A 27,912-nucleotide genomic window follows, 5' to 3' on the forward strand; every position below is an offset into this window, starting at 1 on the left:
GCAGCCCGAAAACGGGCGATTCAGGGTTTAATTTCCACCGACTCCGAGGTTCTCCAGCCCCTCCCCGAAGTGCTTAATGAACCCCTAATTAGCCGTCGCTAATTACCGGGCCCTACAGCAGCAGCCTCCCTCCTGGATGTCGCGGAAGGCGGCGGCGCTCAGCGGGACGTAGGAGCGGCGCGCGGCGTCGCGCAGGAACAGCCGGTCCCTGACCAGGCCGGGGTCAAAGCCCTCCTGCACCAGGCGGTTCTTGCACTGCTTGAAGGTGCCCGTGACCTCCAGGGCCTCCTGGGGACAGCGACAGGGACACGCTGGTGGCACCAGGTGGTCACCGTTGGCGCCAGGTGGGCCACTGTTTGGGGCCAGGTGAGCCTGTTGGTGCCAGCTGACCCCCATTGGCACCAGGTGAGCCCTGTTGGATCCAGGTGGCCACCGTTGGGACCAGGTGGGTCACTGTTGGTGCCAGGTGGCCACTGTTGGCGCCAGGTGGTTCACTGGATGAGCTCTAAAGTCCCCTCCAACCCAAACCCTTCCATGATTCCATGAGTTCCAAAGTCCCTTCCAACCCAAACCATTCCATGATTCCACCAGGCCACGATGGAATTGGATAAACTCTAAAGTCTCCTCCAACCCAAACCCTTCCATGGACTCCATGAGTTCCACCATTCCATGAGTTCTAAAGTCCCCTTCAAACCAAACCATTCCATGATTCCATGAGTTCCACCATTCCATGAGTTCCAAAGTCCCCTCCAACCCAAACCATTCCATGATTCCACCTGGCCATGATGGAACTGGAAAAGTTCTGAAGACCCCTCCAACCCAAACTCTCCTGTGACTCCACCAGGCCATGATGGAACTGATAAACTCTAAACTCCCCTCCAACCCAAACCCTTCCATGACTCCACCAGGCCGTGATGGAACTGGATGAGCTCTGAAGTCTTTTCCAACCAAAACCATCCCGTGACTCCACCAGGCCGCGATTGGCCGTTCCAGCGCTGCCCCTCCCCCTCCCCAGTCCGACCCCACCCCCGGGAGCCGCCCCCGGGTGGGCGTGTCCTGCTGACCTGGATGCGGATGAAGCGGGGGGCGGCGTAGGCGGGCAGCGCCTCCTGTGTGAAGGCGAACAGTCGGTCACCGTCGAAGGCGGCCCGTCCTTGAGGCGCACGGCGGCCATGCCACAGCGGCCCTCGCACCCTGCCAACGTCACCTGCGGTCACCTGCGGCCACCTCATCTCCTTGGAGCCCCCTGGGATACTGGGGTGGCCAAACGCGTTTTGGGTGGGTTCGTCCCGCTTTTGGGACGGTGGTGGAGGCACCTCCCATGCCAGGCGCTCATTTTGGGGTGAAAGTTCCCAATTTTCGCCTCCTTTGCGGCCACATGGGCCCAACCCCGGCGCCTGACCCTCCCTCGGGGCAGCCAAGTCCCATCTTCACCATTTTGGGGGATGTTTGTGCTCAAAGCCACTCTGGGTGTCAAAAAAGTCATTTTTGAACCTTCTTGGTGGTGGCTGAGACCACCTGGGGACACCTCGCCCACCCCAAACCCCAAACCCCAGCCAGGTCCTCATTTTTGGTGGGACTCACACCGGCACGGCCACGCCGTAGACGTTGACCTCCTGGATGAAGCTCACCGAGCCAGCGTGGCCTCCACCTCCGTGGTGGCCACGTTCTCCCCCTTCACCTGGGGGAGGAGAAGGGACGGGGCCGTCAGGGGTGTCACGGGCGTTATTTTTGTGAAAAATCCTTTTGCTGGGATCTTTTCTCCTGAGAAGCTGAGAAGCTTCAGCTTCTCCATGTTCTGCTGCTTTGGAATGTGACCTTTGGAATCGTTTACCCCAGCTGTGAAATTGTTTTTGACTCGATGACCAATGACAGCCCCACCTGTGTCGAGGCCGTGAGCAGCCACAAGATTTTATGATCTTTCCTTTCCCTTTCCTTTCCTTTCCTTTCCTTTCCTTTCCTTTCCTTTCCTTTCCTTTCCTTTCCTTTCCTTTCCTTTCCTTTCCTTTCCTTTCCTTTCCTTTCCTTTCCTTTCCTTCCTTCCTTCCCTTCCCTTCCCTTCCCTTCCCTTCCTTCCCTTCCCTTCCTTCCCTTCCCTTCCCTTCCTTCCCTTCCCTTCCTTCCCTTCCCTTCCCTTCCCTTCCCTTCCCTTCCTTCCCTTCCTTCCTTCCCTTCTATTAGTATAATTTTAATATTTAATTTTCTTTTTAATATAATAGATATCATAATATATTCATTTTCTATTTCATTTTCTTTTAATATAATAGATCTCTTAATATATTAATTTTCTATTTCATTTTCTTTTAATATGATAGATATCATAATATATTCCTTTTCTATTTCATTTTCTTTTATATGATAGCTATCATAATATATTCATTTTCTATTTCATTTTCTTTTAATATATCTCATAATATATTCCTTTTCTATTTCATTTTCTTTTAATATATATCATAATATATTCATTTCTATTAATCTAACATCTATCATAAAATAATAAATCACCCATCTGGAACACGGAGCAAGGTTCTCATCCTCCCCTCATCCCATGGACGCCGCCCCGCCCCGACGGAAGGATCTGGAATTACCGGAAGGTGTCTCCGACGCGGTCCTGGAAGTAGACGAACCCCTCGGCGTCCATCACGAGGAGGTCGCCGCTGTTGAAGAAGGCGTCGCCCTTGGCCAGGACGTCCCTCAGGATCTTCTTCTGGGTCTTCTGCTCGTCGCCGGCGTAGCCGTGGAACGGCGCGGTCTTGGTGATCTTCACCACCAGCAGCCCCGTCTCACCTTGGCCGAGGAGGAGGAGGAGGAGGAGGAGGAGGAGGAGGAGGAGGAGGAGGAGAAGGAGGAGGAGGAGGAGGAGGAGGAGGAGGAGGAGGAGGAGGAGGAAGGTTGGAGGTGCCCAACCCCTCCTTTGGTTTCTCCAGGGGGTTCCTGGTGGGCTCCGTGGTGGGGCAGGGTGGTGGTTTGGGTGTGGCTCTGCCCGCCCTTAGGAGGAGGAGGAGGATGAGGATGAGGAGGACGAGGAGGAGGAGGAGGGACGAGGAGAAGGATGAGGAGGACGAGGAGGAGGAGGAGGAGGAGGACGAGGAGGACGAGGAGGACGAGAGGAGGACAGGACGAGGACGAGGAGGAGGAGGAGGAGGAGGACGAGGAGAAGGCATGAGGAGGAGGAGGAGGAGGACGAGGACGAGGAGGAGGAGGAGGACGAGGACGAGGAGGACGAGGAGGAGGACGAGGAGGACGAGGAGGAGGAGGGGGCTCCACCCGCCTGAGGAGGAGGACAAGGAGGACGAGGAGGAGGAGGCTCCGCCTGCCCTTAGGAGGAGGACGAGGAGGAGGACGAGGAGGATGAGGATGAGGAGGACAAGGAGGAGGACAAGGAGGAGGAGGACGAGGAGGATGAGGAGGACGAGGACGAGGAGGACGAGGAGGAGGCTCCACCCACCCTTAGGAGGAGGAGGAGGAGGAGGAGGAGGAGGAGGAGGAGGATGAGGACGAGGAGAAGGATGAGGAGGACGAGGATGAGGAGGACGAGGAGGAGGAGGCTCCACCCGCCCTGAGGAGGAGGAAGAGGAGGAGGACAAGGAGGACGAGGAGGAGGAGGCTCCGCCCGCCCTTAGGAGGAGGACGAGGAGGATGAGGAGGAGGACGAGGAGGATGAGGATGAGGAGGATGAGGAGGAGGACGAGGACGAGGAGGACGAGGACGAGGAGGATGAGGAGGACGAGGAGGACGAGGAGGAGGCTCCACCCGCCCTTAGGAGGAGGAGGAGGAGGAAGAGGAGGAGGAGGACAAGGAGGAGGAGGAGGAGGAGGAGGACAAGGAGGAGGAGGAGGAGGACGAGGAGGAGGAGGAGGAAGAGGAGGAGGAGGAGGAGGACAAGGAGGAGGAGGAGGAGGAGGAGGAGGAAGACGAGGAGGAGGACGAGGAGGAGGACGAGGAGGACGAGGAGGACGAGGAGGAGGACGAGGAGGACGAGGAGGAGGCTCTGCCCACCCTTAGGAGAACGAGGAGGACGAGTACGAGGAGGACGAGGACAAGGAGGACGAGGAGGATGAGGAGGACAAGGAGGACGAGGCTCCGCCCGCCCTTAGGAGGAGGACGAGGAGGGCGAGGAGGACGAGGAGGAGGAGGACGAGGATGAGGAGGACGAGGAGGACGAGGAGGACGAGGAGGAGGAGCAGGAGGAGGCTCCGCCCGCCCTTAGGAGGAGGAGGACGAGGAGGAGGAGGATGAGGACGAGGAAGAGGAGGACGAGGAAGAGGAGGACAAGGACGAGGAGGAGGATGAGGACGAGGAGGATGAGGACGAGGAGGAGGAGGCTCCGCCCGCCCTTAGGAGGAGGAGGAGGAGGAGGAGGAGGCTCCGCCCACCCTTAGGATGAGGACGAGGAGGAGGAGGAGGAGGAGGACGAGGAGGAGGAGGATGAGGACGAGGAGGAGGAGGCTCCGCCCGCCCTTAGGAGGAGGATGAGGAGGAGGAGGAGGAGGAGGAGGAGGCTCCGCCCGCCCTTAGGAGGAGGAGGAGGAGGAGGAGGAGGAGGAGGAGGCTCCGCCCGCCCTTAGGAGGAGGAGGAGGAGGAGGAGGAGGCTCCGCCCGCCCTTACCGGGTTTGGTGGGGACGCAGAGGCCCCGGTGGTCGCGCACGGGCTCCTCCAGCTCCACGTTGTACCTGATGAGCTCGAAGGGAGCGAAGAGCTGCAGGGGAGAGAGGGAGGGGCCCAGGGTGGAAACAGGAAGGAGGATTTCCCCTCCCCATGGAAAGTTCCGGAATTTCCCTCCCCGCGGAAATTTCCGGAATTTTTTACCCCGTTGGAATTTTCCTTCCCGTGGGAATGTCTGAAATTTCCTTCCCATGGAAATTTCCAGAATTTTTTACCCCGTGGAATTTTCCTTCCTGTGGGAATGTCCAAAATTTCCTTCCCGTGGAAATTTCCAGAATTTCCCTCTCGCGGAAATTTCCGGAATTTCTTTCCCTGTTGGAATTTCCCTCCCGTGGAAATTTCCAGAATTCCCTTCCCGCGGAAATTTCCGGAATTTCTTTCCCCGTTGAAATTTTCCTTCCCATGGAAATTTCCGGAATTTCTTTCCTCGTTGGAATTTTCCTTCCCGTGGAAATGTCCAGAATTTCTTTCCCTGTTGGAATTTCCCTCTCGCGGAAATTTCCGGAATTTCTTTCCCCATTGGAATTTTCCTTCCCGTGGAAATTTCCAGAATTTCTTTCCTGTGAGATTTTCCTTCCCGTGGAAATTTCCAGAATTTCCTTCCCGTGGAAATTTCCAGAATTCTCTTCCTGTGGAAATTTCCTTCCCATGGAAATTTCCAGAGTTCATTTCAGTGGAAATTTCCAGAATTTCTTTCCCTGTTGGAATTTTCCTTCCCATGGAAATTTCCAGAATTTCTTTCCCCGTTGGAATTTCCCTCCCATGGAAATTTCCAGAATCTCCCTCCCTGTGGAAATTTCCGGAATTTCCCTCTCGCGGAAATTTCCAGAATTTCTTTCCTGTGAGATTTTCCTTCCCATGGAAATTTCCGGAATTTCTTTCCCTGTTGGAATTTTCCTTCCTGTGGGAATGACTGAAATTTCCTTCCCGTGGAAATTTCTGGAATTCTCTTCCCATGGAAATTTCCAGAATTTCTTTCCCCATTGGAATTTCCCTCCCCATGGAAAGTTCCAGAATTTCTTTCCCCGTGGAATTTTCCTTCCCGTGGAAATATCCAAAATTTCCTTCCCGTGGAAATTTCCAGAATTTCATTCCTGTGGAAATTTCCTTCCCATGGAAATTTCCAGAATTTCTTTCCCCATTGGAATTTTCCTTCCTGTGGGAATGACTGAAATTTCCTTCCCGTGGAAATTTCTGGAATTTCCCTCCCTGCGGAAATTTCCAGAGTTCATTTCAGTGGAAATTTCCAGAATTTCTTTCCCCATTGGAATTTTCCTCCCCGTGGAAATGTCTGAAATTTCCTTCCCGTGGAAATTTCCAGAATTTCTTTCCCCGTTGGAATTTTCCTTCCTGTGGGAATGTGCAAAATTTCCTTCCCGTGGAATTTTCCAGAATTTCCCTTCCCATGGAATTTTCCAGAATTTCCCTCCCATTTCCGGGTGTGCTCTGATGTGATTGGTCGGTTCCAACCCGTGGGAACAACCCCCCCAATCCTGACATTCTGGGCATTAAAAACCGTTTGGTTTTAATTGTCTTTAATTTAATTTTTTTTTTTTTTTTTTTAGATTAAATGGCTAAAATTAAATCGGATTTAAAGTTATTTAAATAAGTTATTTAAATTAGTTATTTTAAATTAGTTATTTAAATTAGTTATTTAAATAAGTTATTTAAATTTGATCTGATCCAATCAAATGGTGAACGAACTCATTGGTGGCATCTTCCAAATCCAGGAGATGTGGGGACAACACGATGGGAAAAAAGGGGGAAAAATCGGATTTTTTAAGCTTTTCCTCCATTCCAGCTTTTGCTCCAAAATTTGATTTTTGAGCTTCTTCTCTCTCCCACTTTTTCCTCAAAAATCTGATTTTTGAGCTTTTGTTCAGTCCCAGCTTTTGCTCAAAAATCTGATTTTTGCAGGTTTTGCTCTTTCCCAGTTTTTGCTCCAAAATCTGATTTTTGTAGTTTTTGTTCTTTCCCAGCTTTTGCTCCAAAATCTGATTTTTGTAGTTTTTGCTCTTTCCCAGTTTTTGCTTAAAAATCTGATTTTTGAGCTTCTGCTCTCTCCCACTTTTTCCTTAAAAATCTGATTTTTGAGCTTTTGTTCCATCCCAGCTTTTGCTCCAAAATCTGATTTTTGAGCTTTTCTTCCGTCCCAGTTTTTGCTCAAAAATCTGATTTTTGTAGCTTTTGTTCCATTCCAGTTTTTGCTCCAAAATCTGATTTTTGAGCTTTTACTCTTTCCCAGCTTTTGCTCCAAAATCTGATTTTTTAAGCTTTTCCTCCATCCCAGCTTTTGCTCAAAAATCTGATTTTTGAGCTTCTGCTCTCTCCCACTTTTTCCTGCAAAATCTGATTTTTGAGCTTTTGTTCCATCCCAGTTTTTGCTCCAAAATCTGATTTTTGAGCTTCTGCTCTCTCCCACTTTTTCCTCAAAAATCTGATTTTTGAGCTTTTGTTCTGTCCCAGCTTTTGCTCCAAAATCTGATTTTTGTAGTTTTTGTTCCATCCCAGCTTTTGCTCCAAAATCTGATTTTTGTAGTTTTTGCTCTTTCCCAGTTTTTGCTCAAAAATCTGATTTTTGTAGTTTTTGCTCTTTCCCATTTTTTGCTCCAAAATCTGATTTTTGCAGCTTTTGCTCCACGGGAAGGAGAAGGCTGAGATGTGGCACCAAAAGAGCCACAGAGGTGACCGGAGATGTCCCCATGGACACCCCAAAACCCATCTGGACATCAACAATGTTGGGTCAGCGTTGGCCAACTCGGAGGGGACTCATTTTGGGTGGGAAAAGGGCGTTTTGGGGACTCTGGTGTTGTGGCAGCCCAAGGTGATGGATGGTGCTGGAGACATCTCTGGAGATGTCAATGTTTGCTCCACCAAAGAGCTTCAACCAAGGTTCAACCAAGAGTTTCATCCAAGGTTCATCCAAGGCTCAACCAAGACCCAACCAAGACTCAACCAAGATTCATCCAAGAGCTCCATCCAAGATTCATCCAAGACTCAACCAAGACCCAACCAAGACTCAACCAAGAGCTCCATCCAAGACTCAACCAAGACTCAACCAAGAGCTCCACACAAGACTCAACCAAGATTCACCCAAATGTTCACTCCACCACCAAGAGCTCCATCCAAGACTCAACCAAGATTCAACCAAGACTCAACCAAGAGCTCCATCCAAGGTTTGACCAAGAGCTCCATCCAAGACTCAACCAAGATTCACCCAAGATTCACCCAAATGTTCACTCCACCACCAAGAGCTTCATCCAAGACCCAACCAAGACCCAACCAAGACTCAACCAAGGTTTAACCAAGACTCAACCAAGATTCATCCAAATGTTCGCTCCACCACCAAGAGCTTCATCCAAGACTCAACCAAGATTCATCCAAGATTCACCCAAATGTTTGCGCCACCACCAAGAGCTTCATCCAAGACTCAACCAAGACTCAACCAAGAGCTTTATCCTAGACTCAACCAAGATTCATCCAAGAGCTCCATCCAAGACTCAACCAAGGTTCAACCAAGACTCAACCAAGAGCTCCATCCAAGACTTAACCAAGGTTCAACCAAGATTCATCCAAATGTTTGCTCCACCAAAGAGCTTCAACCAAGACCCAACCAAGGTTTAACCAAGGCTCAACCAAGACCCAACCAAGACTCATCCAAGATTCACCCAAATGTTCGCTCCACCACCAAGAGCTTCAACCAAGACCCAACCAAGGTTTAACTAAGGCTCAACCAAGAGCTCCATCCAAGACTCAACCAAGGTTCATCCAAGACTCAACCAAGATTCATCCAAGATTCACCCAAATGTTCACTCCACCACCAAGAGCTTCAACCAAGGTTCAACCAAGACTCAACCAAGATTCATCCAAATGTTTGCTCCACCACCAAGAGCTCCATCCAAGGCTCAACCAAGAGCTTTATCCTAGACTCAACCAAGGTTCATCCAAGACTCATCCAAGACTCAACCAAGGTTTAACCAAGACTCAATAAAGATTCAACCAAGATTCACCCAAATGTTCGCTCCACCACCAAGAGCTTCATCCAAGACTCAACCAAGACTCAACCAAGAGCTTCATCCAAGACTCAACCAAGATTCAACCAAGACTCAACCAAGATTCATCCAAGATTCACCCAAATTTTTGCTCCACCACCAAGAGCTTCATCCAAGACTCAACCAAGAGCTTTATCCAAGACTCAACAAAGACTCAACAAAGACTCAACCAAGACTCAACCAAGAGCTCCATCCAAGATTCATCCAAATGTTCACTCCACCACCAAGAGCTCCATCCAAGACTCAGCCAAGACTCAACCAAGACTCATCCAAGGTTCAACCAAGATTCATCCAAATGTTTGCTCCACCACCAAGAGCTTCATCCAAGGCTCAACCAAGATTCATCCAAGACTCAACCAAGAGCTCCATCCAAGATTCACCAAAATGTTCACTCTACCACCAAGAGCTTAATCCAAGACTCAACCAAGACTCAACCAAGAGCTTTATCCTAGACTCAACCAAGATTCATCCAAGACTCAACCAAGACTCATCCAAGATTCATCCAAATGTTTGCTCCACCACCAAGAGCTCCATCCAAGACTCAACAAAGATTCATCCAAGATTCACCAAAATGTTCGCTCCACCACCAAGAGCTTCATCCAAGGCTCAACCAAGATTCATCCAAGACTCAACCAAGCTTTAACCAAGATTCATCCAAATGTTCGCTCCACCACCAAGAGCTTCATCCTAGACTCAACCAAGGCTCAACCAAGAGCTTCATCCAAGAGCTCCATCCAAGGCTCAGCCAAGGTTCAACCAAGACTCAAACCAGGAGTTTCATCCAAGACCCAACCAAGACCCAACCAAGATTCAACCAAGATTCACCCAAATGTTCACTCCACCACCAAGAGCTCCATCCAAGACTCAACCAAGACTCAACCAAGACTCAAACCAGGAGCTTCAACCAAGACTCAACCAAGGTTCACTCCACCACCAAGAGTTTCATCCAAGACCCAACCAAGACCCAACCAAGACTCAACCAAGAGCTCCATCCAAGACTCAACCAAGACTCAACCAAGCTTTAACCAAGACTCAACCAAGATTCATCCAAAATTCACCCAAATGTTTGCTCCACCACCAAGAGCTCCATCCAAGACCCAACCGAGACACAACCAAGACTCAACCAAGAGTTTCATACAAGACTCAACCAAGGTTTAACCAAGACTCAACCAAGATTCATCCAAATGTTCGCTCCACCACCAAGAGCTTCATCCAAGACTCAACCAAGACTCAACCAAGAGCTTTATCCTAGACTCAACTAAGATTCATCCTAGACTCAACCAAGATTCAGCCAAGACTCAACCAAGAGCTCCATCCAAGATTCATCCAAATGTTCGCTCCACCACCAAGAGCTTCAACCAAGATTCATCCAAGGTTCAACCAAGACTCAACCAAGACTCAACCAAGAGCTTCATCCAAGACTCAACAAAGATTCATCCAAGATTCACCCAAATGTTCGCTCCACCACCAAGAGCTTCATCCAAGACTCAACCAAGATTCATCCAAGACTCAACCAAGGTTCAACCAAGACTCAACCAAGATTCATCCAAGATTCATCCAAATGTTTGCTCCACCACCAGAGCTCCATCCAAGACTCAACCAAGATTCATCCAAGACCCATCCAAGACCCAACCAAGAGCTCCATCCAAGATTCACCCAAATGTTCACTCCACCACCAAGAGCTTCATCCAAGACTCAACCAAGACTCAACCAAGACTCAACCAAGAGCTTTATCCTAGACTCAACCAAGATTCATCCAAGACTCAACCAAGACCCAACCAAGACTCAACCAAGATTCATCCAAGAGCTCCATCCAAGATTCATCCAAGACTCAACCAAGACCCAACCAAGACTCAACCAAGACTCAACCAAGACCCAACCAAGACTCAACCAAGACTCAACCAAGAGCTCCATCCAAGACTCAACCAAGGCTCAACCAAGAGCTTTATCCTAGACTCAACCAAGGTTCATCCAAGACTCATCCAAGACTCAACCAAGGTTTAACCAAGACTCAATAAAGATTCATCCAAGATTCACCCAAATGTTCGCTCCACCACCAAGAGCTCCATCCAAGACTCAACCAAGACTCAACCAAGAGCTCCATCCAAGACTCAACCAAGACTCAACCAAGAGCTCCATCCAAGACTCAACCAAGGTTTAACTAAAATTCATCCAAGATTCATCCAAATGTTTGCTCCACCACCAAGAGCTTCATCCAAGACTCAACCAAGATTGTCCCAAATATTCGCTCCACCACCAAGAGCTTCAACCAAGACCCAACCAAGGTTTAACCAAGGCTCAACCAAGGTTTAACCAAGACTCAACCAAGATTCACCCAAATGTTTGCGCCACCACCAAGAGCTTCATCCAAGACTCAACCAAGAGCTTCATCCAAGACTCAACCAAGATTCATCCAAGACTCAACCAAGATTCAACAAAGATTCATCCAAATGTTCGCTCCACCACCAAGAGCTTCATCCAAGGTTCAACCAAGACTCAACCAAGACTCAACCAAGATCTCCATCCAAGACTCAACCAAGATTGTCCCAAATGTTTGCTCCACCACCAAGAGCTCCATCCAAGGCTCAACCAAGAGCTCCATCCAAGAGCTTTATCCAAGACTCAACCAAGGTTTAACCAAGACTCAACCAAGGTACACTCCACCACCAAGAGTTTCATCCAAGACCCAACCAAGACTCAACCAAGAGCTCCATCCAAGACTCAAACCAAGGTTCATCCAAGACTCAACCAAGACTCATCCAAGATTCACCCAAATGTTCGCTCCACCACCAAGAGCTTCATCCAAGACTCAACCAAGACCCAACCAAGACTCAACCAAGAGCTCCATCCAAGACTCAACCAAGGTTTAACCAAGGTTCAACCAAGATTCATCCAAATGTTTGCTCCACCACCAAGAGCTTCATCCAAGACTCAACCAAGAACTCCATCCAAGATTCAACCAAGATTCATCCAAGATTCATCCAAGACTCAACCAAAATTCAACCAAGATTCAACCAAGAGCTCCATCCAAGACTCAACCAAGACTTAACCAAGGCTCAACCAAGGTTTAACCAAGATTCATCCAAGATTCAACCAAATGTTCACTCCACCACCAAGAGCTTCATCCAAGACTCAACCAAGACTCAACCAAGAGCTTCATCCTAGACTCAACCAAGAGCTTCATCCAAGACTCAACAAAGATTCATCCAAGATTCATCCAAGATTCACCCAAATGTTCGCTCTACCACCAAGAGCTTCATCCAAGACTCAACCAAGGCTCAACCAAGAGCTTTATCCTAGACTCAACCAAGATTCATCCAAGACTCATCCAAGACTCAAACAAGGTTTAACCAAGACTCAACCAAGATTCATCCAAGATTCACCCAAATGTTCACTCCACCACCAAGAGCTCCATCCAAGACTCAACCAAGACTCAACCAAGAGCTCCATCCAAGACTCAACCAAGATTCATCCAAATGTTCACTCCACCACCAAGAGTTTCATCCAAGACTCAACCAAGATTCAACCAAGAGCTCCATCCAAGATTCAACCAAGATTCATCCAAGATTCACCAAAATGTTCGCTCCACCACCAAGAGCTCCATCCAAGATTCACCCAAGCCTTTCCTTGGATGAAACCCAACTTGAGGCGCCACGCTGGTGTCACCCCGAGGAGGACGTGCTCACCTTGATGAACCTGTTGGCCCTGCCCACGGCGCCGACCTTGCCGGTGTAGTTGATGAAGCCGGCGTTGCCCTCGGTGGCCCCGTAGAACTCCCAGACGGCCACGGGCCCGAAGCGCCGCAGGAACTCCGCCCACACCTCGGCCCTCATGCCGTTGCCCAGGGCCATGCGCACGCCGTGCTCGCGGTCATCGGCGCGCTGGGGAGGGGACACGGGGACGGGGCCACCTCGGGGGGTGACCGGAGAGGTGGGGACACCTCAGGGGGGGGGTTTGGGGCGGGTGGGGACTCACCTGGGGCGTGTTGCACAGGTAGCGCATGAGCTCGCCCACGTATTGGATGACGGAGACGTTGTAGCGGCGGCAGTCGGGCCAGAACTGGGAGGCCGAGAACTTGGAGCGCAGGACGCAGGTGGCACCTGGGGACACGGCAGGGGGACGGTGACCACGCCCCTCCTCTCTTTACACCTGGCCTCCATCCATCCATGATCCATCATCCATGATCCATCATCCATGATCCATGATCCATCATCCATCATCCATGATCCATCATCCATCCATCCATCATCCATCATCCATCATCCATCCATCATCCATCATCCATCATCCATCATCCATCATCCATCATCCATCCATCCATCCATGATCCATCCATCCATCCATCCATCATCCATCATCCATCCATCATCCATCATCCATCATCCATCCATCATCCATCCATCATCCATCATCCATCCATCATCCATCCATCATCCATCATCCATCATCCATGATCCATCCATCATCCATCCATCATCCATCCATCCATCATCCATCCATCATCCATCATCCATCCATCCATCATCCATCCATCATCCATCCATCATCCATCCATCCATCATCCATCCATCATCCATCATCCATCCATCCATCCATCCATCATCCATCCATCATCCATCCATCCATCCGTCCATCCATCATCCATCCATCCATCCATCCATCATCCATCCATCCATCCATCATCCATCATCCATCCATCATCCATCCATCATCCATCCATCCATCATCCATCCATCCATCCATCCATCCATCCATCCATCATCCATCCATCCATCCATCCATCATCCATCCATCATCCATCCATCCATCCATCATCCATCCATCATCCATCATCCATCATCCATCCATCCATCCATCCATCCATCCATCCATCATCCATCCATCCATCCATCATCCATCATCCATCCATCATCCATCCATCATCCATCCATCATCCATCCATCATCCATCATCCATCATCCATCCATCATCCATCATCCATCCATCCATCATCCATCCATCATCCATCATCCATCCATCCATCATCCATCCACCCATCCATCCATCATCCATCATCCATCATCCATCATCCATCCATCCATCATCCATCATCCATCCATCCATCCATCCATCCATCCATCCATCCATCATCCATCCATCCATCCATCATCCATCCATCATCCATCCATCCATCCATCATCCATCCATCCATCCATCCATCCATCCATCCATCATCCATCCATCATCCATCCATCCATCATCCATCCATCCATCCATCCATCATCCATCATCCATCCATCATCCATCATCCATCCATCATCCATCCATCATCCATCCATCCATCATCCATCCATCCATCCATCCATCCATCCATCATCCATCATCCATCCATCATCCATCATCCATCCATCCATCCATCCATCCATCCATCATCCATCATCCATCCATCCATCATCCATCCATCCATCCATCCATCCATCATCCATCCATCATCCATCATCTATCCATCCATCCATCCATCCATCCATCATCCATCCATCATCCATCCATCATCCATCCATCCATCCATCATCCATCCATCCATCCATCCATCCATCCATCCATCCATCATCCATCCATCATCCATCCATCCATCATCCATCCATCCATCCTGTCCGTCTGTCCCTCCGTGTCCGTACCCACTTCCAGGCACCCTCCCAGTCCCACCAGGAGCCCGGCTGAGTGGTAGAGGGGCAGCGTGGTGTAGACGACGTCGTCGGGCCGCAGCCCGCAGATCCGGGCCAGGCTGGCCACCATCATCATCTTCAGCTCCGTGATCACCGCGGCCTTGGGCAGACCTGCGGGGACAAGGGGCTGGGTGGGACCACACGGGCTCCTGAGGGCTCCTGAGGGCTCCTGAGGGCTCCTGGGGGTTCCTGGAGGACCTAAGGTGGGCACTGGGGGTCTTTGGCCCTCATTGGAGGAACCCTTAGGAACCTCACCCAGGGAGTGATGCCCATGGAGACAGGACACACCTGGCCCAGGTGGACCTGAGATGGTCAGGGCTGGAGGAAGACCCCTGCAAGTGGCCCATGTGTGGACACAGCCAGGACACACCTGGCCCAGGTGGGCCCACCATGGTCCAGGAAGCCCCCAAAGCCCCTCCAAGCTGCCCAGGTGGACACACCTGGCCCAGGTGGACCTGAGATGGTCAGGGCTGGAGGAAGCCCCCAAATCCCTCCAAGCTGCCCATGTGTGGACAGAGCCAGGACACACCTGGCCCAGGTTGACCCACCATGGTCCAGGAAGCCCCCCAAGCCCCTCCAAGCTGCCCATGTGTGGACACACCTGGCCAAGGTGGACCTGAGATGGTCAGGGCTGGATGAAGCCCCCAAGTCCCTCCAAGCTGCCCATGTGAGGACAGAGCTGGGACACACCTGGCCCAGGTGAACCCACCATGGTCCAGGAAGCCCCCCAAGACCCTCCAAGCTGCCCATGTGTGGACACACCTGGCCCAGGTGGACCTGTGATGATCCAGGAAGCCCCTCAAGGTGCCCACACATGGCCCAGGTGGACCTGAGATGGTCCAGGAAGCTCCCCAAGGTGCCCATGTGTGGACACACCTGGCCCAGGTGAGCCCACCATGGTCCAGCAAGCCCCCCAAGCCCCTCCAAGCTGCCCATGTGTGGACACAGCCAGCACACACCTGGGCTCAGGTGGACCCACCATGGTCAGCATTGCAGAAAGCCCCCCAAGCCCCTGCCCATGTGTGGACACACCTGGCCCAGGTGGACCCGCCATGGTCCAGCAAGCCCCCCAAGATGCCCACACCCAGCCAGCCCCCCTGCACTCACCTGTGGTGCCCGAGGTGTAGATGTACATGGCCTTGGAGTCGGCGCTGACCCCGGCGCGGTGCCCGGCGGGCGGGGGCTCCTCAGGTGAGGCCTCGATGTGGGGCAGCAGCGCCTCCACGCCTGCCGTGGGCGAGGCCGCGCTCAGGTAGAAGACGGCGACGCCGGCGCGGCGCAGCTCGGGCAGCACCTCCTCCACGGCCTCGCGGAGCTCTGCGGGACACGCGGACACGCGGTGAGCCCACCTGGGCACAGCTGGAGTGCCACAGGGGCACCTGGGCAGGTGGGCACAGCTGGAATCCCCAAAGGGGCACCTGGGCAGGTGGGCACAGCTGGAAACCCCAATGGGCAGGTGGGCACAGCTGGAAATGCCAATGGGCACCTGGGCAGGTGGGCACAGCTGGAATGCCACATGGGCACCTGGGCAGGTGGGCACAGCTGGAATCCCCAATGGGCACCTGGGCAGGTGGGCACAGCTGGAATCAAGGATGGGGGTCCAAGAGTCCCAGGTGGGCACCTCAAGTATCCCCAAAAGGGCACCTGGGCAGGTGGGCACAGCTGGAAACCCCAATGGGCACCTGGGCAGGTGGGCACAGCTGGAATCCCCAAAGGGGCACCTGGGCAGGTGGGTGCAGCTGGAAACCCCAATGGGCAGGTGGGCACAGCTGGAATCCCCAAAGGGACACCTGGGCAGGTGGGCACAGCTGGAAACCCCAATGGGCAGGTGGGCACAGCTGGAATCCCCAAAGGGACACCTGGGCAGGTGGGTGCAGCTGGAAACCCCAATGGGCAGGTGGGCACAGCTGGAATCCCCAAAGGGACACCTGGGCAGGTGGGCACAGCTGGAATCAAGGATGGGGGTCCAAGAGTCCCAGGTGGGCACCTCAAGTATCCCCAAAGGGGCACCTGGGCAGGTGGGCACAGCTGGAAACACCAATGGGGCACCTGGGCAGGTGGGCACAGCTGGAATCCCCAAAGGGCACCTGGGCAGGTGGGCACCAGACCCAGACCCACCCCAAATGTGAGCCCTGGGGCTGGGGGCACCCCAAAAACCCAGGAAGGGGCACCCAAGGGCCCTGGGCACCCAGTGGGAACTGTGGGCACCCTGAGCACCCCAAAAAGCGCCCCTGATCCCACAAAACCCCCAAAACTCCAAAATATACACAGGGACAGTGACACATGGGGACAGTGACACACAGGGACACACAGGGACACACGGGGACAGTGACACACACAGGGACACGCAGGGACAGCCATGTCCAGACTGTGACACACACACAGGGACACACAGGGACACACGGGGACAGTGACACACACAGGGACACACAGGGACAGCCATGTCCAGGCTGTGACACACACACAGGGACACACAGGGACAGTGACACACACGGGGACAGTGACAGACATGGGGACACACAGGGACACACGGGGACAGTGACACACACACAGGGACACACACAGGGACACACAGGGACACACACGGGGACAGTGACAGACACACAGGGACACACACAGGGACACACACGGGGACAGTGACACACACACAGGGACACACACAGGGACACACAGGGACACACAGGGACACACGGGGACAGTGACAGACATGGGGACACACGGGGACACACGGGGACAGTGACACACACAGGGACAGCCATGTCCAGGCTGTGACATAGAGGAAGGGACCCACAGAGAGGAAGTGACAGACCCAGGGACAGTGACAGGGACACACAGGGACAATGGCAGACCCAGGGACAGTGAGAGGGACACCCAGGGACAGCCATGTCCAGGCTGTGACACACACACAGGGACATGCAGGGACAGTGACACACACAGGGACAGTGACAGACCCCAGGACACACAGGGACACACGGGGACAGTGACAGACATGGGGACAGTGACAGACACACGGGGACACACAGGGACACACGGGGACAGTGACACACACAGGGACAGCCATGTCCAGGCTGTGACACACACACAGGGACACACAGGGACAGTGACACACACGGGGACAGTGACAGACATGGGGACACACAGGGACACACGGGGACAGTGACACACACAGGGACAGCCATGTCCAGGCTGTGACATAGAGGAAGGGACCCACAGAGAGGAAGTGACAGACCCAGGGACAGTGACAGGGACACACAGGGACAATGGCAGACCCAGGGACAGTGAGAGGGACACCCAGGGACAGTGAGAGGGACACACAGGGACAATGGCAGACCCAGGGACAGTGAGAGGGACACCCAGGGACAGTGAGAGGGACACCCAGGGACAGTGACAGGGACACACAGGGACAATGGCAGACCCAGGGACAGTGAGAGGGACACACAGGGACAGCCATGTCCAGGCTGTGACACACACAGGGACAATGACAGGGACACCCAGGGACAGTGACAGTGACACACCCAGGGTCAGTGACACGCTCAGGGACAGTGACAGTGACACACCCAGTGACAGTGACACACCCAGGGTCAGTGACACACTCAGGGACAGTGACAGTGACACACCCAGGGTCAGTGACACACCCAGGGACAGTGACACACCCGGGGACAGTGACACACCTGGGGACAGTGACACTCGTGCAAACTCCCCCACCCCACGGTCACTCACTGGGGCTGGCACAGACCGGGGTGGCTTTGGAGGCCACAACCCCCTCATGTCCCCAAACCCCCTCAAACACCCCACTGTCCCCTCTCACCAGGACTGGCCAGCACCACGGTGGCCTTGGTGGCCCCAAACCCCCATTGTCCCCTCTCACCAGGGCTGGCCAGCACCACGGTGACCCTGGTGGCCCCATACCCCCATTGTCCCCTCTCACCAGGGCTGGCCAGCACCACGGTGGCCTTGGTGGCCCCAAACCCCCCCAAACCTGGTGCTGTCCCCTCTCACCAGGACTGGCCAGCATCAGCCTTGGTGGCCCCAAACCCCCCAGACCCCCCTGAACACCTCATTGTCCCCTCTCACCAGGGCTGGCCAGCACCATGGTGGCCTTGGTGGCCCCAAACCCCCTCAAACACCCCATTGTCCCCTCTCACCAGGACTGGCCAGCACCATGGTGGCCTTGGTGGCCCCATACCCCCACTGTCCCCTCTCACCAGCGCTGGCCAGCATCCGCCTTGGTGGCCCCAAACCCCCCTGAACACCTCGTCCCCTCTCACCAGGGCTGGCCAGCATCACGGTGGCCCTGGTGGCCCCAAACCCCCCCAAACCCTGTGATGTCCCCTCTCACCAGCACTGGCCAGCATCAGTCTTGGTGGCCACAAACCCCCCTGAACACCTCGTTGTCCCCTCTCACCAGCGCTGGCCAGCACCACAGTGGCCTTGGGGACCCCAAACCCCCTCAAACACCCCATTGTCCCCTCTCACCAGGGCTGACCAGCACCATGGTGACCCTGGTGGCCACAAACCCCCATTGTCCCCTCTCACCAGCGCTGGCCAGCATCAGCCTTGGTGGCCCCAAACCCCCCAAACCCCACTGTCCCCTCTCACCAGGGCTGGCCAGCACCATGGTGGCCTTGGTGGCCCCAAACCCCCCCCAAACCCGGTGCTGTCCCCTCTCACCAGGGCTGGCCAGCACCACGGTGACCCTGGTGGCCCCAAACCCCCCCAAACCCTGTGATGTCCCCTCTCACCAGGACTGGCCAGCACCATGGTGACCCTGGTGGCCCCATACCTCCATTGTCCCCTCTCACCAGGGCTGGCCAGCATCAGCCTTGGTGGCCCCAAACCCCCCTGAACACCCCATTGTCCCCTCTCACCAGGGCTGGCCAGCATCACGGTGGCCTTGGTGGCCCCAAACCCCCCCCAAACCCGGTGCTGTCCCCTCTCACCAGGGCTGGCCAGCACCGCGGTGACCCTGGTGGCCACAAGCCCCACATGTCCCCACACACCCCATTGTCCCCTCTCACCAGGACTGGCCAGCACCACAGTGGCCTTGGTGGCCACAAGCCCCTCATGTCCCCAAGCACCCCATTGTCCCCTCTCACCAGGGCTGGCCAGCACCATGGTGACCCTGGTGGCCCCATACCCCCCACTGTCCCCTCTCACGAGGACTGGCCAGCATCAGCCTTGGTGGCCCCAAACCCCCCAAACCCTGTGATGTCCCCTCTCACCAGGGCTGGCCAGCACCACGGTGACCCTGGTGTCCCCAAACCCCCTCAACCCAGTGCTGTCCCCTCTCACCAGGGCTGGCCACCATCATGGTGACCCTGGTGGCCCCATACCTCCATTGTCCCCTCTCACCAGGGCTGGCCAGCATCACGGTGGCCTTGGTGACCCCAAACCCCCCAAACCCCCTCAAACCCCCACTGTCCCCTCTCACCAGGGCTGACCAGCACCATGGTGACCCTGGTGGCCACAAACCCCCATTGTCCCCTCTCACCAGGGCTGGCCAGCATCATGGTGACCCTGGTGGCCCCAAACCCCCCCAAACCCTGTGATGTCCCCTCTCACCAGGACTGGCCAGGATCAGCCTTGGTGGCCCCAAACCCCCCTGAACACCCCACTGTCCCCTCTCACCAGGGCTGGCCAGCACCACGGTGACCCTGGTGGCCACAAACCCCCACTGTCCCCTCTCACCAGGGCTGGCCAGCACCATGGTGGCCTTGGTGGCCATAAATCACCCCAAACCCGGTGTTGTCCCCTCTCACCAGGACTGGCCACCATCATGGTGGCCTTGATGGCCACAAACCCCCTCAACCCCGCACTGTCCCCTCTCCCCAGGGCTGGCCAGCACCATGGTGGCCTTGGTGTCCCCAAACCCCCACTGTCCCCTCTCACCAGGGCTGGCCAGCACCACGGTGACCCTGGTGTCCCCATAACCCCATTGTCCCCTCTCACCAGGGCTGGCCAGCACCACGGTGGCCTTGGTGGCCCCAAACCCCCCTGAACACCCCACTGTCCTCTCTCACCAGGACTGGCCAGCATCACGGTGGCCTTGGTGACCCCAAACCCCCCAAACCCCCTCAAACACCCCACTGTCCCCTCTCACCAGGGCTGACCAGCACCATGGTGACCCTGGTGGCCCCATACCCCCACTGTCCCCTCTCACCAGGGCTGGCCAGCATCACGGTGGCCTCGGCCGCCTCCAGCGCGTGCCGCAGCGCCCGTCCCCGCACGTTGCAGTTGAGGCAAGCCATGGCGCAGCCCAGCTTGGCCAAGGCCAGCCATGTCCACAGGTAGGCCGGCTCGTTGGGCAGGAACACGGCCACGGTCTGGCCCCCGCCGCGCAGCCCCGCGCGCCGCCGCAGCGCCCAGGCCGCGCGGTTGCTGAGGCGCTCGGCGTCCTCGAAGGTCAGCACCTGCTCCTGGAAGAGCAGCAGGGGATGGCGCGGGCGCAGCCGGACGTGCTGCCGGAACACGTCCAGCAGCGTGGTGGCCGGCTTGGCGGCCAGGCGCCGGCGGCAGCGCAGCGATGACCGCGCCATGGTGCCGAAGAAGGCCAGGTCCTGCCACAGGAAGGGCGCCAGGCGGGCAGCGGCCAGAGGGGCCAGGGCCAGCAGCACGGCCAGCAGGGCCAGCAGGGCCGGCAGCACCGCCATGGCCACCGTGGCGGTGGGGACGGTGGCCAAGGTGCGCCGGGTGACCTTTGGGCCGTGGCGGCGGCGGGGCCGGGGCCGGAGGTCGCCGCTCTTGGGTTCGCGCTCTCTGTTTGTTTTCCTTCCTCTTCTCCGGTTGTTTTCTCCCCTTTGGCCTTCCCCGCCCCCGGGAGCGGCTCTGTGGGCACAGCTGTCACAGCCCGCTGGCTCTGCCTGCCCGGCTGGCTGTCTGGCTGTCTGTCTGTCCGGCTGGCTGTCTGTCCAGCTGGCTGGCTGTTAAACTGTCCAGCTGTCCATCTGTCCAGCCTTTGTCCAGCTGTCCGGCCTCTGTCTGTCTGGCTGTCCGGCCTCTGCCACCCTGGCTGTCTGGTTGTCCAGGCTGTCCATCCTCTGCCTGCCCAGCTGTCCATCTGTCCAGCTGTCCATCTGTCCGGCCTCTGCCTGCCCAGCTGTCCGGCTGTCCATCTGTCCAGCCTCTGTCTGGCTGTCCAGCCTCTGCCAGCCTGGCTGTCCATCTGTCCGGCCTCTGTCTGGCTATCCAGCCTCTGCCAGCCTGGCTGTCCATCTGTCCGGCTCTGTCCATCTGTCCGGCCTCTGCCTGCCCAGCTGTCAGGCTGTCCATCTGTCCGGCCTCTGTCTGGCTGTCCGGCCTCTGCCAGCCCGGCTGTCCATCTGTCCTGGCTCTGTCCATCTGTGCAGCTTCTGTCCATCTGTCCGGCCTCTGTCCACCTGTCCGGCCTCTGTCCATCTGTGCAGCTTCTGTCCATCTGTCCGGCCTCTGTCTGGTTGTCCGGCCTCTGCCAGCCCAGCTGTCCATCTCTCCAGTTCTGTCCATCTGTCCAGCTCTGTCTGGCTGTCCAGCCTCTGCCAGCCCGGCTGTCCGGCTGTCCATTTGTCCGGCCTCTGTCTGGCTGTCCGGCCTCTGCCTTCCCAGCTCCCTGGCTGTCCATCTGTCCCGCCTCTGTCCATCTGTCCTGGCTCTGTCCATCTGTCCTGGCTCTGTCCACCTGTGCAGCTTCTGTCCATCTGTCCTGGCTCTGTCCATCTGTCCAGTCTCTGTCCGGCTGTCCGGCCTCTGCCTGCCCAGCTGTCCGGCTGTCCATCTGTCCGGCTGTCCATCTGTCCGGCCATCCAGCATGTGCCACCACTGCTGTCCCTCTGTGCAGCCTCTGCCAGCCCAGCTGTCCATCTTGGACACCTCAGGGACACCTTGGGGACACCCCAGAGACACCCTGGGGACACCTTGGGGACACCTCGAGGACATTCTGGGGACACCTCAGGGACACCCCCGAAGCAGGGACATCCCAGGGGACACATCAGTGACACCCTAGGGACACCCAGGGGACACCCCAGGGACACTCCTGAAGCAGGGACACCTCAGGGACACCTGAGGGACAATTCCAAAGCAGGAACAACCCGGGAGACCTCAGGAACACCCCAGGGACACCCCTGAATTGGGGACACCCCGGGGACACCCCCAAAGTGGGGACACCCCCGGGACTCCTCGGGGCGGGGGTTGTAGGCGGTGCCGCCCAGCAAAAGGGAGGCGCGCAGGTCCCACCGAGATTCGAACTCGGATCGCTGGATTCAGAGTCCAGAGTGCTCACCATTACACCATGGGACCGCCCGGATCCGTCCGCGCCGCTCCCTCCGCCACGAAAAAGAGACCGCGGGGCCGCCCCTGAGGGAGCGGGCGGGAAACCCCCGGGGAGGGCTGGGAAAAGAGGAAAAAAGGGGGAAAAAAAAGGGGGAAAAAAGGGAAAAAATTGGGAAAAAAAGTGGAAAAAGAGAGGAAAAGGAGACTCGCCCGAACAGGGACTTGAACCCTGGACCCTCAGATTAAAAGTCTGATGCTCTACCGACTGAGCTATCCGGGCTCTGCTGCCGTGCCGTGCAGGCCCTGATTAAACTGGATTTGAGGAAAAACTCGCGGTTTTGGGGCGAAATCGAAGGGGTTTGGGGAGAAACCCGAGGATTTGGGGAGAAACTTCGTGATTTTCGGAAAAAGTCCAAGGATTGGGGGAAAAAACTTGCGGTTGTAGAGAAAAATCGAGCGGTTGTTGAGGGGGAAAAAAAAAGGTTTAGGGAGAAAGCCGAGGTTTTGCGTGGGGGGGGGGAAGAGATTCTGGAAAAAAAATTTTAAAAAAAAGGAGGTTTTAGGGAAAAACCAGAGGATATCGGGAGAAAACCTGATATTTTAGGGAGAAACCCGAGGTTTTTGGGAGAAACCCGAGGTTTTAAGGAAAAACACGAGGTTTTGGGGGCAAATCTCGCGGTTTTAGAGAGAAACCCGACGTTTTAGGGAGAAACACAAGATTCTGGGGAAAATCCCGAGGGTTTAGGGAGAAACACGAGATTTTAGGGAAAAAAACTAAAATTCTGGCCTTTCCCCCCCCTCATGTTTCCCGCCCTGTTTCCCCCTCACGTTTCCTGATATTTTCCCCCTCACGTTTCCCATTTTTTACCTCATAATCTCCACCTTCTTTCCCCCTCACATTTCCCAGCATTTTCTCCCCTCATACTTCCCGCCATTTTCACTCTCTTATTTCCCATTTTTACCTCACGTTTTCTGGCCTTTCCCCCCCTCACGTTTCCTGACATTTCCCACTCACATTTCCCGTTTTTTACCTCACATTTTCTGGCCCTTTTCCCCCTCGCTATTCCCAACATTTTCTCCCCTCATGCTTCCCACCATTTTCACTCTCTTATTTCCCATTTTTACCTCACATTTTCTGGCCTTTTCCCCCCTCACGTTTCCTGACATTTTCCCCCTCACGTTTCCCATTTTTTACCTCATAATCTCCACCTTCTTTCCTCCTCACATTTCCCAACATTTTCTCCCCTCATGTTTCCCAACATTTCCTCCCCTTTATGCTTCCTGCCATTTTCAGCCTCTTATTTCCCATTTTTTACCTCACATTTCCCACCTTTTTTCCCCTCATTATTCCCAGCATTTTCTCCCCTCATGCTTCCCACCATTTTCACCCTCTTATTTCTCTTTTTTTACCTCACGTTTTCTGGCCTTTCCCCCTCATGTTTCCCATTTTCTTACCTTATGATTTCTGCCCTTTTTCCTTCATGTTTCCTGCTCTTTTCTCCCCTCACATTTCCCACCATTTTCTCCCCTCACATTTCCCAACATTTTCTCCCCTCACATTTTCCACCATTTTCTCCCCTTGCATTTTCCTCCATTTTCTCCCCTCACATTTCCCCCCGTTTTCTCCCCTCACATTTCCCAACATTTTCTCCCCTCACATTTCCCATTTTCTCCCCTCACATTTTCCACCATTTTCTCCCCTCACATTTCCCACCATTTTCTCCCCTCACATTTCCCACCATTTTCTCCCCTCACATTTCTCACCCTTTTTTCCCTTATCTTTCCCATTTTTTACCTCACCTTTTCTACTCTTTTCCCCCTCACATTTTCCACCATTTCCTCTCCACACATTTTCCACCATTTTCTCCCCTCACATTTCCCCCCATTTTCTCCACTCATGTTTTCCCCCCATTTTCTCCCCTCACATTTCCCCCCATTTTCTCCCCTCACATTTCCCTCCATTTTCTCCCCTCACATTTCTCACCCTTTTTCCCCTTATCTTTCTCATTTTTTACCTCATATTTTCTGCTCTTTTCCCCCTCACATTTCCCACCATTTTCTCCCCTCACATTTCCCCCCATTTTCTCCCATTTCCCACCATTTTCACCCCTCACATTTCCCACCATTTTCTCCCCTTGCATTTCCCACCATTTTCTCCCCTCACATTTTCCACCATTTTCTCCCCTCACATTTCCCACCATTTTCCCCCTCACATTTCCCCACATTTTCTCCCCTCACGTTTCCCTCCATTTTCACCCCTCACATTTCCCATTTTCTCCCCTCACATTTCTCACCCTTTTCCCCCTTATCTTTCTCATTTTTTACCTCATATTTTCTGCTCTTTTCCCCCTCACATTTCCCACCATTTTCTCCCCTCACATTTTCCACCATTTTCTCCCCTCACATTTCTCACCCTTTTTCCCCTTATCTTTCTCATTTTTTACCTCACCTTTTCTGCTCTTTTTCCCCTCACATTTCCCACCATTTTCTCCGCTCACATTTCCCCCCCTCACATATCCCACCATTTTCTCCCCTCACATTTCCCACCATTTTCCCCCCTCACATTTTCCACCATTTTCTCCCCTCACGTTTCCCCCCATTTTCTCCCCTCACATTTCCCTCCATTTTCACCCCTCGCATTTTCCACCATTTTCTCCCCTCACGTTTCCCACCATTTTCTCCCCTCACATTTCCCCCCCTCACATTTTCCACCCTTTTTCCTTTATCTTTCCCATTTTTTACCTCACTTTTTCTGCCCTATTCTCCCCTCATGTTTCCCACCCACAAATTTGGATTTTCCTCTCGATTCCTCCTCTCCTGCTGGGTGTCTCCATGTCCATCCCCCTCACTGTCGCCTAGGGTGAGGTGCTAATTGGTATATTTAAATGAGAAGAATTGAAATTTTTTATTTTTTATAATATTTTAATATAATATTATATTTTATATCATAATTTTTAATTATTTTTTCAAGCAAATAGGGTTAGGGTGAGGGTTAGGGAATATTTGGAATATTAAAATGCAAATAATTTGAATATTTAAATATTAATTTGGGTTAGGTTCAGGTTTAGGGTTAGGGTTTTGGTTGGGATCGGGGTCAGGGTTAGGGGATAATTTGAATATAAAATGTGAATAATTTGAATATTCATATTGGAATTTGGGTTAGGGTTAAGGACACGGTTGCGGTTTGAAAATATTTGGAATATTAAAACGAGAGTAATTTGTATATTTAACAGGGACTTAATTTTTTAAAGCAAATATTCCAAAGTGTTCAGTTTAGGGTTTGGGTTAGGGTATCATTTGAATTGTAAATTTAGAATAATTTGGATATTTTACAGAGAATTTAATTTTTAAAAGTGTATATTCCAAAGGGTCGGGGTTCGGTTTAGGCTTAGGGGATAATCGGAATTTTAAAATGAGAATAATTTGAATATTTAACAGGGAATTTAATTTTAAATGCAAATATTCCATAGGTTTAGGGTTAGGGTCAGGTTTAGGGCTTGGGTTTGGGTCATTGTCAGTATCAGAGTAAGGTTAGGGGATAATTGCAAGATTAAAATGGGAATAATTTGAATGTTTTAAATTTAAATTTGGGTTAGGATAAGGATTAGGGTTAGGCTTAGGGTCATGGCCATATTTAGGGTTAGGATTAGGGTTGGGTTTAGGGTGAGGTTTATGGTCAGTGAATATTTGGCATATTGGAATGAGAATTATTGGAATATTTAACTGGGAATTTAATTTTTGTGATTGATTATTCCAAAGGGTGGGGATTGGTTTTAGGGTTAAGTTTAGGGTAAGGTTTAGTGTTACAAATAATTAAAATCTGGAATATTAAAATGACAATTATTAGAATATTTATAGGAAAATTTAATTTTTAATTGTGATTTTTCCATTTATTTACTCCATTTAATATTTTGGGTTGCATTAGGGTCATCATCAGTGTCATTAGGGTTAGGGGATAATTGTAATATTAAAATAGGAATCATTTGAATATTTAAATTCTAATTTGGGTTAGGGCAAGGATTAGGGTTAGAGTTAGGCTTAGGCTTTGGGTTATTGTTTAGGTCAGTGTCAGTGAATATTTGAAACAATAAAATGAGAATTATTTGAATGTTTAACAGGAAATTTAAATTTCAAATGCAAAAATTTAAAATTTTTAGGGGATAATTGGAATGTTAAAATGAGAATAATTTGAATATGTAAATGTCAGGGTTAGGGCTAGGATTAAGGTCAGGTTTTGGTTATAATTGTAATATTAAAATAGGAATCATTTGAATATTTAAATTCTAATTTGGGCTAGGGTAAGGATTAGGGATAGTGGTATGTTTAGGCTTAGGTTTGATATTTGGGTGAGTGTCAGTGAATATTTGAAATAATTAAAGGAGAATTATTTGAATATTTAACAGGGAATTTAATTTTTAAATGTGACTATTTCAAAGGGTTTGGCCTAGGGTATAACTGGAATTCTAAAATGGGAATAATTTGAATATGTAAATGTCAGGGTTAGGGTTAAGGTCAGGTTTTGGTTATAATTGTAATATTAAAATAGGAATCATTTGAATATTTAAATTCTAATTTGGGTTTGAGTAAGGATTAGGGACAGTGGTAGGTTTAGGCTTAGCTTTAATATTTGGGTGAGTGTCAGTGAATATTTGAAATAATAAAATGAGAATTATTTGAATATTTAACAGGGAATTTAATTTTTAAATGTGAATATTTCAAAGGGTTTGGCCTAGGGTATAAGTGGAATTCTAAAATGGGAATAATTTGAATATGTAAATGTCAGGGTTAGGGTTAGGGTGATAGTGTCAGGCTTAGGGGATAATTGGAATGTTAAAATGAGAATCATTTGAAACTTTAAATTCTAATTTGGTTTTGGGTAAGGATTAGGGTTAGAGTTAGGTTTAGGCTTGGGGTGAGTGTCGGTGAATATTTGAAATAATAAAATGAGAATTATTTGCATATTTAACAGCGAATTTAATTTTTAAATGTGAATATTTCAAAGGGTTTGGCCTAGGGTATAACTGGAATTCTAAAATGGGAATAATTTGAATATATAAATGTCAGGGTTAGGGTTAAGGTCAGGTTTTGGTTATAATTGTAATATTAAAATAGGAATCATTTGAATATTAAAATTCTAATTTGGTTTTGGGTAAGGATTAGGGTTAGAGGTAGGTTTAGGCTTAGGGTGAGTGTCGGTGAATATTTGAAATAATAAAATGAGAATTATTTGAATATTTATCAGGGA

The 27,912-nt window shown here is 52.2% G+C and overlaps 1 protein-coding gene and 2 non-coding genes across 3 annotated transcripts; all 3 read right to left on the minus strand.

Moving 5' to 3' along the window:
* Positions 1-14: 14 nt before the first annotated feature.
* Positions 15-21,206, minus strand: SLC27A5 (solute carrier family 27 member 5). Its single transcript, XM_077170943.1, is given in 13 exon segments — positions 15-288; positions 1,065-1,147; positions 1,150-1,207; positions 1,587-1,633; positions 1,636-1,681; positions 2,506-2,509; positions 2,589-2,787; positions 4,610-4,700; positions 12,405-12,599; positions 12,694-12,818; positions 14,376-14,534; positions 15,531-15,740; positions 20,584-21,206. Coding segments are annotated over 13 exon segments (1,893 nt in total). The 5' UTR covers positions 21,074-21,206; the 3' UTR covers positions 15-102.
* Positions 21,207-22,622: 1,416 nt separating this feature from the next.
* TRNAQ-CUG (transfer RNA glutamine (anticodon CUG)) lies at positions 22,623-22,694 on the minus strand. Its single transcript has one exon. It is a non-coding gene; the product is annotated as a tRNA-Gln (tRNA).
* A 180-nt stretch (positions 22,695-22,874) lies between these two features.
* TRNAK-UUU (transfer RNA lysine (anticodon UUU)) lies at positions 22,875-22,947 on the minus strand. Its single transcript has one exon. It is a non-coding gene; the product is annotated as a tRNA-Lys (tRNA).
* Positions 22,948-27,912: the final 4,965 nt, after the last annotated feature.

The sequence above is a fragment of the Agelaius phoeniceus genome, chromosome 37, assembly GCF_051311805.1.
Source record: "Agelaius phoeniceus isolate bAgePho1 chromosome 37, bAgePho1.hap1, whole genome shotgun sequence".
Classification (NCBI taxonomy): Eukaryota; Metazoa; Chordata; class Aves; order Passeriformes; family Icteridae; genus Agelaius; species Agelaius phoeniceus.